The sequence below is a fragment of the Phyllobates terribilis genome, unplaced genomic scaffold (genome assembly GCF_046119375.1).
Source record: "Phyllobates terribilis strain yellow unplaced genomic scaffold, ASM4611937v1 Scaffold_1__5_contigs__length_1240528914, whole genome shotgun sequence".
Lineage (NCBI taxonomy): Eukaryota > Metazoa > Chordata > Amphibia > Anura > Dendrobatidae > Phyllobates > Phyllobates terribilis.
The window spans coordinates 326,810,031-326,822,528 of NW_027362761.1; the positions used below are offsets into that span (position 1 = coordinate 326,810,031).

Consider the following 12,498-nt stretch of genomic DNA (forward strand, 5'->3'; position numbering starts at 1 on the left):
CCAACAAACACTGGAGCAATCAGACAGGTCACAACTAGGAGAAGATGACAGGAGCAGCGCTGATAACAGAAGACAGCAACTGCTAAGTATAATATTAGGGGCAGGGAACTTAGATTAGAGACAACTCCTGCAATGAAATAAAACAAAACCGCTGGAGTGGTGCAGTTATACAGAGAAACAGATGTTCATTTTATTGCCATTAAAAATACCTGTCACCAGGTGTAAAGTGCCATCTTCAGCGTTTATATTATTCACGCTGCTCCTTTGAGCATTCGTTGGGCTCACTAAATAAAAAAACTCACATCTCTGGAACCATGTAGTGGATTAAAAAAACAAACAAAATTAAAATAGGAATGCTCAGGGGACCAGCAGGAATTAAAGAGCAAAAACTGACTACATTTGACCAGGTAACAAGACCTGTCTAATAATTAAACTACTTTCAGATGCTGTCATGTACAAATTGCACCCCTCAGCAAGTCAGCATAGTTTTCAGTCGCATCGTGAATGCAGCATAAAATCAAGATGTGCTAAAAGTAAACCTGTAACCTACCATGGCTACAAGCAATGGCTGCCTGATTACACCATCCAGAAAGTGATCCTGTAGGTTTTTACCTGTATTTGAGCTTGAACTTGCTGGGTTCCAGGTGCCTTTTGTGCCTGAGTTAAGGACGTTGTCAGGAATTGAGTTTTTATTGCTGGCTGGTTGGTGTAGGTGACTTTCTGCTGCTGTGATGCAGTGGACACTTGAGGTGTTGTTATCTGAAGGGAAAGGTAAGGCTGAGCATTAAAAGCCCAGGGAAAAAAAGCAGACAGGAAGAGATCAACATAACTGCCATTTAAAAGTACAAAATACATCATTATATATTAGTGCTCTAACATTCTGCTTGTTAGTACGTTACGGCACAGTCTAAATATTATAGAATAAAAATAATATTGACCACTGGGTTACCTCTGAAAGCTCAGGTAACCTTCTTAAATGGAGCAAGGTGTCAGAAACAAGTTTTCATAGAGAAAAATATCAATAAATATCAATAAATAAAAATACATTAAACCAGACAGTGGGTTTACTAAACATTAAAAGACATTGACAAGTTCCAATAATGCCATGTAATGCAGGCAAGGAATAGGTGCTATGAACCACTATTTCATTAGAACCTGTTGGAGCTTGTACACATGCTTTGGTTCTTGCCACATTTTTCAGAGTGATTTTCAAGGTTAAAAAAACACTGCACTTTACAGTATCAGCAAAGTTAATGAGATTGCTGAAATTTAATGCACATGTTGCTTTTTTTTTCCTTGCGGATTTGAACAAAATAATTTTTTTCCAAATCAATGTCAATTTATTCAGCGTTTTTTGCAGTCTCTTTCATCCATTCAAATGGATGGAAAAATAAACTCAAGTAAGAATTCATGCATTTTACACAGTGATTTTCCTGCCAACACTTTGGGATTTGGTGCAGATTTTTCTGCACCAAATCCCAAAGGGTGCACATACCCTTAAAAGTCATTCTGTGCATTACAAGCTTTAACTTTAAATGGGGCTCCCATATTCCCCTGAAGTAGAAAATATCCTTTGCAGACAAGGGCTACAATCTGCAGCAGAATCGTGTAGTGGATTTTCAAAAGATTTTTTTTCATAACAGGCATGTTCTTGACTTGTACAATGTTGTGGATTTTTAGTACGAAATTTAAACAACAAATGCCATTAAATGCAGCAAAAATGTATGTGAGGTGGCTGTCTAATATTTGAACAACAGAGTTGTTGCCAACTCTATGAAGATGAATTACACCGTTCTGAAGTGGCAAAAAATGCAAGACTATCTAGGGACTAAATAGCTGGTAGGAATAATCTAAACTAATCTGGTCTGACAGAACGCATGTTAGAGTGTGTTCTTATCCTTCTTCAGGAGTGCACCGCTCCTCAACCTCCTAGTTTCTTGCTTGCAGAGTGCGGTGAGCTCCTGAAAATGGACAGTTGGCTGTATCGCTGACCCAAATTGAGCGGTTTCACATTTTGCTAGCTCCTTGCCTAGGAAACCTACCACTCAGACTGCAGTGGTAACCGATAACCTTGGCTGGCAATGGAGTAAATCTTAAACAAGAAGCAAAATGCAAAGTTGAACAATTTAAAAGCCCTTTAGTCTCATCAGATTAAAGGGTTAAAATCTAATGTCAGTCCTACAGAATTCATGCATCTATATTTCATGCACTTTGTTTAAGATAAACAATGGAAGCAAAAAGAATGAAAATTGTACAGGGAAGAAAATTTTCTCTTTTGTAGCTATGCCTATATTTAGCTAAAAAAAAAAGCTTGATATATGGATCAAAGTTGGGGTATGTTCACATATGGCGTTTTTGTTGTGCATTTTCCTCAGCGTATAAGGTAATTAAAATATGCAGCGTCTTACAGTACCAGAATAATCAATGAGATTTCGGACATCTCACGCACACACTGCACTTTTCCGCTCGTATTCTGAGCCTTGCCAAACTGCAGCATCTCATTACTTTCATTGTTTTTGCAGCACTTTTTGCCCATAAAAATTAACGATTAAAAAAGTATGTTAAAAAAACAAGCAACAAAAACGCGCATATTGTACACAGTCTTTTTCATGCCACCACTTTTTTTGTGCACAAAAAAAGCTGTACAAATGCAATGTGTGAACACATCCTTACAAGGGCTAATGTCAATGCTTACCTTCTGTTGACCCAACGTTGTCTGTGTCTGTAGAGTCTTGTGCTGTTGCTGAGACTGTGTAGTATGATGTTGCTTTAATTTCAACAATGGCTGCATATGTAACGGCTGGGCCATGACAGTTTGCCCCCCTAAACAAAACAAATACAATGAAAAATATTTCATAAAGGAGAAGCCCCATGACGCTCTTCAAAATATATTAATGTTTATTGCAAGGTTGTCAGCTGGATCTATAAACAGCCGCTATGAAGAACAAAGTATGCCCACTAGCATCGACAAACAAGCACCATTGCCTGGTCATCCATCGGCTGTACAGAAGATGGCAGCTGCATGATACTCCTGAAAAAAGTGCAAGTGAAGAATGTTGACTTTGGAAGAGTAATCAATTTAAAAAAAAAAGAAAAAGAGGCAGAGACTCTGGCACTGCTATCACCCACACCTGTGTAGCAAATTGATCAGGAAGCACACTTTTGACAAAACAATCTTATGGGTAACCAGATCTAGCGGTGCTCAGCTTGCAGTCAAGACACATGAACCCATAAATGTAAAGAAAAATTAACAAAAGAGGCACTCTCCGCTGTTATGTGAAAAAGCGGCACTTTACTGCGGTGGTCAAGAGAGGAAAGGATACAATGAGGAGGTACCCAAGCAACAGCTGTTTCGCGTAAACTATGCTTCTTCCAGTTACCTCCTCATGCCTCCTCTCCTCGAGACGACTACAATAAAGAGCCACTTTTTTCATGCACCAGTGGTGAGTGCCGATCTTGGTCATATTTTCTTGCTTTCAAGGCTATGTAAACAATTTTAATCTGCACATGCGCTGGTCCCAATGACCCACACATTTGAGTCTTCATGTGCATATGGTGCAGGAATTTTGCAAAGTACTTTCTAGAAGCTATGCAGCATCATAATCGACTTGTAGATATAAAGTTTTGAGAAATAGTTTCTGGTCAAAACCAGTGGTATAATCAGTCCGCATGGGTAAATCCTGAGAGGACGTCCTCTTCAACCTCATCCCAACCATTTTTTTTTTTCCGCGGTTTTGTTTTTCCTCCCCTTCTTCCAAGAGCCATAACTTTTTTATTTTTCCATCGCTACAGCCTGTAGGCTTATTTTTTGTGGGACGAGTTTATGTTTTGAATGACACCATTTATTTTCCCATTCAATGTACAGGAAGATGGTGAAAAAATTAATACAGTTAAATTGTGCAAAAATTCAAGTTCCACAAATGTTTCTTTGAGTTTTGTTGCTATGGTGTAACGTTTCTCCCTGTGTTTGTAATGACTCTATATCATATATGAGTTTCACTTTTTGTATTGAAGAACTGAAATAAATTTACTTTTTGATGATATTTTAATTTTGTAATTATATACACACACATTATATATATATTTTTTTTCTATTTCTTTTTGTGTAACCAAGTTAATGTTTTTAATTTTTCATGAGATGAAGCTATGTCTGATCACAGTGTTGCAGCATTTAGTAAAAATCACGATCTCCTATTAATAACACAGCCATCACCTGCCAGGAATAATGCAGGCTCAGCTTATGAGCCTGCTACAAAGAAGGGGACCGCCATATTATGTAATACTATGTCAGATTTCAAGAAGGGGTTAACAAGCTGTTATGGGCTACACACATTGCTTATACACAAGCAATATTGTATCACTTAGGGGGCAGCAGTGACTCAGTGGTTAGCACTGCAGCCTTGCAGCGCTGAGTCCTGGGTTCAATTCCCAAAGAGGACAACATCTGCAAGGAGTTTGTATGTTCTCCCCATGTTTGTGTGGGTTTCCTCCCACACTCGAAAGACATACTGATAGGGAATGTAGATTGTGAGCCCCAATTGGGACAACGCCAATAATGTCTGTAAATTGTCAGAATTGTAAAGCGCTGCAAAATATGTTGGTGCTATATAAATAAAAAGATTATTATTATTATTATCCCTTTCTCAGTGAATTGTCTGAGACTGTCTTAAATGTACAGTGAACACTGAAAATCTTAAAAATGTTACTAAAAAATATTCATGGGTAAAAACAGTATACAAGTTTTCAGCTTCCATAGCAATACTCCTTGTCAAACAACAATGATTGCCAACAACTATTACTGTAACCTTCATACACAATAAAGGTATGTGCACACGTTAAGTATTTGGTGCAGAAATTTCTGTATCTATTGACAGGAAAAACGCTGCGCAAAATACGTGCATGTCTGATGCGTTATTTTGCATGTTTTTTTAGCAGATTTTTCCCAACTCATTAGTATGGATGAAATCTGCAGCAAAAACGCTGAAAGAATTGACATGCTGCAGAATAAAAACTGCAACAAATTTGCAAGTCAAAAATAAGCAACGTGTGCATGAGACTTCAGCACTCTTATTCACTTTGCCGGTATCAGGTTTTGTGACAAATCTGCACAGGAAAAAATGCGACAAATGTGAAACATGTGCATAAGGCCTAATGGTCCAAAATAGAATTGATTACAAAAAAAACAAAAACACTATATTCTTCCCATTCTATTTACCTGCTGCTTTCTGGGGTTGATTGATAGACACACTAATCCCTGCTACTGTAACTGGAAGGGTAGTAACACCGCCAGATGAGACTACAGCAGATACCACTGGTGGCTTGGCCAAAGCAACTTGTGCTGGTTGCCCTGGCTGAGCTTGGATCTGTCCTTGAGCCTGCAACTTATGAGTGAAAAAGAGTATAAAAGTTATAAAAGTAATACAACCTAAAGAAACATGGCTTAATTTGAAATGGTTTATATACATTCATTTTTCCTCTTACCAGGCGCAGATTTGTCACCGTAGCCCCAGTAAGAACAGCTCCAGCACGTGACGCAGTTACAGTTGCCAGCTGCTGTGTTTGGGGTTGAACCTGTACTTGTGCTGTGGTGCCGGCCAGTGTACCAGCCTGAGTCACCTGCTGTGGAAGCTGAAGCTTCTGTTTCTGGAGCTTGAGAAGCTGCTCCTGCACCAAATATTGAACAAAAGATAATTAGACAGTATAATCATCAGACAGCCAGCACCCTCACTGTTCTGCTGTAACTAGCTGAGGCAGGACAGCTCCATACAGTATATAAAGATCATTCTAGGACTCTATAAAGGTCAGCTCCTATTAGCTTCAATAGACGTTGAGATACAGCACCTGTGAACGGTCATAACACAGGGTATGGAGAAGTGCTGTTCCAGACCCTTAGGGCGGCTGTCACAAGAGCCTATGTTCTCTCATGCAAGAGAATCGGAGCAGATTATACAAATGACACTCGGCTCAAACTCTGCTGCGAGCCGAGTGTCAGTGCTCTGTGCTCCAATCCTCTCGCATGACAGGTGCGGAGGAGAACGAGGAAAAAATTACCTCATCTCCTCCATTGCCAGCGTCCACGGTAATCGGACTGCACTTGGCTCATATCCGAGAGCAGTCAGATATTTCACACGCACCCACCCATAGACTTGTATGGGTGTGTGCGATCTGATTCTCGGATGCACTCGCAGTATGCTGTGATTGTTCTCTCATGCTAAATCAGCATGAGAAAATAATCGCAGGTCTGCACTGCCCCATAGTATAACATTGGGCCGAGTGCTATGCGATAAAACATTGCAAAGCACACGGCCGTGTTATACACTAGTGGGAGCGAGCCCTTATACTGTTTACATCAGGCAGTGCTGGAGCAGCAAACAGTGGATCTTTGGAGGTGTTGGGTCCCCCAATAAACAGATGTTGATAACCTATCCTAAGGATAGGCCATCAGTATGTAAGTATTTGACATAACACTAGCTAATGATCGGTGTGGAGCCAATAACTCATGTTATAATTAATTTCAAGCACGCACAAAACGACAAAATATAAAACATTTAAAATGGCTGTATATTATGCTCACAATAGTTCCTATAGGTAAAGTCACTGAAGGTTCAGTGACCTGTCCTGCCCATAAGGATGAATATGAGAAAAGAGCACCAAGAAAAGCCACGTTCACAGGCTGCCCAGGAGCACAGGCATATCATTATCTCCAAACTGCAATCAAAGATTAAACAACCACAAGACAGATTTCATCAACCCAAGTATCATTTTAATCAGTGTAGCGGCGCCCACCTGACACTGCCTGTGGTTTACTTAGCACAATCCTGCTGACAGGTTCCCTTTAAGAGGAAGCATGGTGCATGAATGGTAATTATGGCAAAATATCCCAGTTACTAGTGCATATTTTCAACTGAACTTTTTTTCTTTTAACTATTTAGGTTAAGAGGTTTTTCTGTACATTCATGTCATATATGCCAAATCAGAAAAGGGATTCTTTAATCTCAATTTGAAAGTCAAAGATTCTACAAAGAGTACAGCAGCCACGTATACATTCATTGCAGCCTCCTTGACTTCTAGAACAGTGGTAAAGAAACATGCCTTACTCCCAACAAGTAGGCGTCCCACGCTCAGTAGCGAGGCAGTGCCATGGAGTCGGGATTCAGGGAAATTGAGGAGTCGGAGGTTTGGCTTACCGACTCCACAGCCCTGGACAGATGGCCACGAAGTGACACCTTCCAGTCTCATGCCTAATCAAGATGCCATTATAAAGTGTTTTGTCTTTATTATTTGATAAATCAACCCTTATGCCATGAATAGCAAGAACTGTGTGGGTTTTTATCCGAGCTTAGATCTACTACATTTGCTGAGAAACAGTAAGTGACTTGGAGGTGAAATGGTTTAGGTCTCAAAGCTTGTGATATAGCAATAAAGGGCTGGACTATAAGTTCTTGCATGTCCATAATTGATTTTTTCATCTAAAAAAACTCCTGTATTTTTACATTTTAAACATACACACAAGCTGCTGAACAGCTCACCTGAGAGAACTTTGTGACAGCCTTTATTTGCCCTGGGGATGCCTGGGCCTGTATCTGGGACACCTGGACTTGCTGTGCCTGTTGCTGCCGGAGCAGCTGGAATTGTGCAGGGGTGATTGTTTTTCCCGCCAGTTGTACCCCAGTAGTAGTGGCTGATGGGCAAAAAAAGAGAGGAGAGAGAACATATTTTGGTTTATAAGAAAATATAAGCAAAACAAGATTTTGTTTACATCCACATGATACAAAAGTAAAAATTACCTGTTGAAACCTGAGTGACGATGGCTCTGGCCTGTGATTGAACTGGGGCCAGATTAGTTGAGACGACTGTCCCTGCAGTCACAGCGCGCACTCCTGTACTGGTTGCTATTGTCACCATCTCTGCAGAAGCTGTCGGAGTTGTTGCCGTTCTCTGATGAACCACTTGCCCAGTTGCTCCTCCTGTTGTCTGTAAAGAAAAGCCAAGTTCTGTGAGAAACTAAACACAGAAATTACCTGTGAACATTAAAAGGGTTGTCTGGTTAAATAGGACCCCCATATTTATTATACTGGTGAAGGTCACACTCTTGGCAGTCCTGCCAATATGTGGGTTTAAGTGACCATGGTGCAGCCTCTTCAATTTTTATACTGTTCTGTAAACCCGTGCATTGTCTACTTAGTGGTGACTGTTTTGGGTATTACAGCATTATGCCAATGCATTGAATGCAAGAATGCTGCAACTCCCAGAGCTACTAAGCAGACAAGTGGAGAATATGGAGCCATAGAAACACTGAAGACGCTGCAGGACTCACACATAAAGCATCCTTAAAGCTAATTGGCAGAGGTGCCGCAAGTTGGACCCCCACAACTTTACACTCACGGCCTATACTAGACCATCAATATTATGATCCCAGAAAACCCCTCTGAAATGTGATTAGCGGGGGTCAGACAGCAAGGATTTCATTAATTACTTTATATTTCTTAAAGTCCCCACAACTCTCATTCTGCAATTTTAGGTCAACCGAAAAAATCCCTATTCATTTCAGTTGAAATATCAGACACGGGGCATAGTCAAGAGCAGCTCCGTGTCTGATGAAACGTTTCAGATCCATAGATCCATTGATCCATTGACAAGTGTATCAGCCTTTTTATTTTCATGATCCCCATTTGGGACTCTGCTGCTCACACATTTGATGACATTATGGGATAGCCTAGTGACATGCTATCAATGTTAAAAAATATTCCATTACCATATAAAATAATACATAAATACTGTTAGAATTTACAACTTTACTACTATACTTGTATTTTCAAAGCAATTACCATCAATAGATGGAGATTAATCGGGCAAGGGAAGGAAATGTAAGACAATGATAACATTTCACTTTACATCATCATTACCCCCCCCCCACCCCCCCAAAGAAAAAAAAAAAGAAAAAAGAAAACTACTTACAGAAACTGTACCAGTTACCACTGGGGATACCAATCGCTTGTTAATGGGCTGGAAGGTAGCAGGAGAGACCCCTGCAACCCCTGACACAGTGTTCACAAGCACATTCGCAGTAACAGTTCCTATATATAAAAGAAAATCATTAACTCGAGCCATGTTCTCTGGCCTTTATAGAGTATCCGACATTTTCAGAGCATTTATTACTACGAATAAATTTGAAAGCATATAAAATGACAGCACCATTTAACTGGTTAAACTACAGCAATCAGAGATCGCTCCTATTGCTGTAGTTACAGGCAGATGTCGGCACAAGCCAGCTTTACACTTTGCTTAATGGCCTATGACAAAAATCTATGTCCTAGGTAGTTAACCTTCCTGTGTCCCCCTATGAAGAGATAGAGAAAATATACGTCCTAGGTCGTTAACCAGTTAAGTGCATCTATTAGGAACCCAAGTCTGACTGTTGGTCTGATCACATGAACTAACCAGCAAAGAACCTTCACCCAGCAGGATTCAATTCATACAAATGAAAACTTCATAGAAAAGTTGCAAGCAAGTTCATGATTCCAACCCACCAGCATAGCATGTACTAATATGGTTTTGCCACTGCTGTGTGGCTGGAGTCTAGTCTGACTATGAAGTGCACTATGGTGCAAACTTTCAACTCTACCAAAGTGTTTTTTTTTTTTTTTAATTCAAAACAATTCTCTTTATCCTCACCAGTAGCAATGGTGGATCCAGGTACAGCAGCCTTTATGGTGCCAGTCTGTCAAACAAGAAGCAAACATTACAAACTGTGAGGAAATAAAACCTAAAATTGTAACATGCAGTAGTTAATTTATTTATAAATGTTACAGAAAACTATAATTTTTCTAGAATTGTTATAAAATATTTTAATAGACATGACAGGATTGGTGACAGGTAAACAACAACTCTTAATTTTCTACTTGTAATAACTTATGATCAGCATCACAGTTCATACATGGTGACGTGTTACCAATGTAATGTTCCTTACAAGGAGAGCTGGAGTGGTTATAGAAGTTGTGCCTGTGCCAGGACCTTTGGCTACAGGTTGCTGCTGAATGACTACTTGTGCCTGAGTCACGGCAGGAGCCGGTGTTTGGACCTGTCCAGGTTGTGCAGCTGCTGGTTGGGTTACTTGTCCATTTTGCTGCGGCTGCTGCTGTAATGGGCCAGATTGCTGTTGTGCGCGAACCTGTTCCAAAGCCTTTAAACAAAAAAAATGTTTCAATTAGTTTGATATAGAACCATGGGAATACCAAGCAGTTAGGAAAGGTTAAAGAATGCAAAAATGCACCTTCTTTTCTTTGGCTATACGATCTGCACGCAGTGATGCCACTTGTATTGGTTGCAAGGGCTTGTCATAGTTGATGCCACTAAAAAAAATATATATATATATGAAGCGTTCGTGAGAATAACCAAGAATGGAGTTGCCTGACCATACGATTATCTAGTAGCATCCAACACTTAAAGCAGAGACAAAACATGCAGTATTTTAAAGACAGCCACATTATGTAATGAGATGGACGACTGCCATGGTCAAAGTATAAGAAAGCAATCAATCTTCTAGCTTTCGCACATACTCATGTAGGTAAAAAAATGTCTTAAGATATATCTTCCTACCAAGTCTATAGCATCACAAAATAACATTGCTACAAAACTGAATCTATTTTTCTATAGTGGCCATACATAACATTATGAAAATAGCTGTAGCTGGGTGCAGATAATTTTGACACTAACAATCAAACTATTCATTTACCTCTCTAATAGTACTGACGCATGCTTGGGATTTTTCTGAAATGGATTCATGCCCAATCTAAAACAAACAAGCACAATCAAAGAGAATACATTTTTCCTTAAAAGAAAGCGGTAAAATATAATGTTTAAGGCAAAAATCATTTAATGAAAGACTATTAAAGGAAAAGTATACAGTGTTGTTCTCCAGCGAATACATGCAGTGCACAAACTAGAATATCATTAAAATGTGTCTACGGCATTTTTATACTGCAGTACTCACAGAGGTTTGATGGGTGGACTTCGCTTTCCAGCATTTAACTTCATCAGATCAAAACGTGTTGTATATAACTGGATGTGTGATAATCCCTCATCTTGCGAGTAAATCTGGCTGGTCCTTAAAGGTTTATTCTTTATAAATAAAATAAGAAAAATTAAATATTGACGCCAATAATGCACTAGAAATAGTACACTTCATGGCATGAGAATGGTTTCCCTATGCTACATGGTTGGGGCATTAATCTCCTAATTAAAACCTTTACTCAGTCATACCTTAAATATGTTTTCTGACTTCTTCTTTGGACTAGCTTCGCAGAGTAGCTGAAAATGGGGAGGTAACAAGTCTGTAATTTACATTTTCAAATCAAAATATAACTAGTCTTAATAAACCAAATTAAATTAATGTATATTAAAAAAAACCCAAAATGTTATAGTAAGACTGTAAACAATGGACGACATTGGAAATATTAAGCACAATGAAATCAATTATCCATACTCATATGAAAGAGAAGTAAAAGGTAGGATAGTAATTTATTTTAGAATGGGATAAGTATGGCCTACAATTTCTGAATATCACGCGGTCGAGAGAGGCTAAGGGTTGAATGCACAAAGCAGTAGTGTCATTAGTGCTCCACATGTATCAGCATGTTTATTGGTAAATTCTATAGTGTACTTACCTTGCCTTCCTCTCGTGGAATTATAACATTCTCATAACGGGTGCGGCACTGTTTGGATGAGCGGTAGATACGACTGCAAGAATTCACTACATCACTCACTAGATCCCAATTGGGTGTATGCGCTGGTGACACAATTGAGAGATTCAGTGGGAGCTCCAAGAGTTGTTTTACCGCCTGCAGGGAAAGTACATGCTTTATATAGGAAGATGCATACATAAATATTAAGGGTGCATGATACATAAATAATAAGCATTAAAACACCCAGCACCCTCACTGATTAGCTATGATTTGCTCTTTAATAGAAGCTGTTATGCAGTACCCGGCAACAGCCACTACATATTGAATGGAGTTGCGCTTCACAACAGCTCAAAACATCATCTTCTGGTGTCCGCTGGTGCAAACAGCAGCTGATATGTGGGGATACCAGGATTAGGGCCCCCAAAAGATCTCATATTGATGACCTAGTCCATGGACAGGTCATCAAAATGTTGTGACCAGATGATCCCTTTAAGTGCTTTTGTCCTTTGTTTCAGCAACTTTTTCTTAGTGCCAGGTTCCCCAACGATCATAACTTCTGACATGTTACTTTGCATATATAAAAAAATTTCATAACAAATGATAAGTAAAGCACTATTACATTTAAAGGGAACTTATGTCATTGGTATCTGAATCATAAAAAATATACATTTTCTATGGTTACTTTATACCAAAGCTTTTTCAACTTGTATCCAACCCTTCATTATTATAGTATAGATCAGACTTGGGCAGAGTGCAGTTCATGGGCCACATCCGTTCCTTTGACTTCTCGGACTGGGAGAGCCGTAAGGCTGAA

General features: G+C 39.4%; 1 protein-coding gene across 13 annotated transcripts in view; it reads right to left on the reverse strand.

The window, feature by feature from the left end:
- Positions 1 to 12,498, reverse strand: part of LOC141259763 (E1A-binding protein p400-like) — a 173,526-nt gene that overhangs the window by 26,419 nt on the left and 134,609 nt on the right. For 9 of the 13 annotated variants that reach the window (XM_073676084.1, XM_073676082.1, XM_073676088.1 and 6 more), the window contains 14 exons: positions 11,667 to 11,840; positions 11,263 to 11,310; positions 10,994 to 11,121; positions 10,736 to 10,792; positions 10,274 to 10,352; positions 9,971 to 10,183; positions 9,676 to 9,721; positions 8,959 to 9,077; positions 7,788 to 7,974; positions 7,530 to 7,681; positions 5,482 to 5,664; positions 5,216 to 5,381; positions 2,696 to 2,823; positions 613 to 777 (listed from right to left, as the gene is read on the reverse strand). In XM_073676084.1, coding sequence (XP_073532185.1) covers positions 613 to 777; positions 2,696 to 2,823; positions 5,216 to 5,381; positions 5,482 to 5,664; positions 7,530 to 7,681; positions 7,788 to 7,974; positions 8,959 to 9,077; positions 9,676 to 9,721; positions 9,971 to 10,183; positions 10,274 to 10,352; positions 10,736 to 10,792; positions 10,994 to 11,121; positions 11,263 to 11,310; positions 11,667 to 11,840 — 1,845 coding nt within the window. The remainder of the gene's footprint in view (positions 1 to 612; positions 778 to 2,695; positions 2,824 to 5,215; positions 5,382 to 5,481; positions 5,665 to 7,529; positions 7,682 to 7,787; positions 7,975 to 8,958; positions 9,078 to 9,675; positions 9,722 to 9,970; positions 10,184 to 10,273; positions 10,353 to 10,735; positions 10,793 to 10,993; positions 11,122 to 11,262; positions 11,311 to 11,666; positions 11,841 to 12,498) is intronic. The other 4 variants (XM_073676083.1, XM_073676086.1, XM_073676081.1 and 1 more) reach the window with 1 other exon arrangement.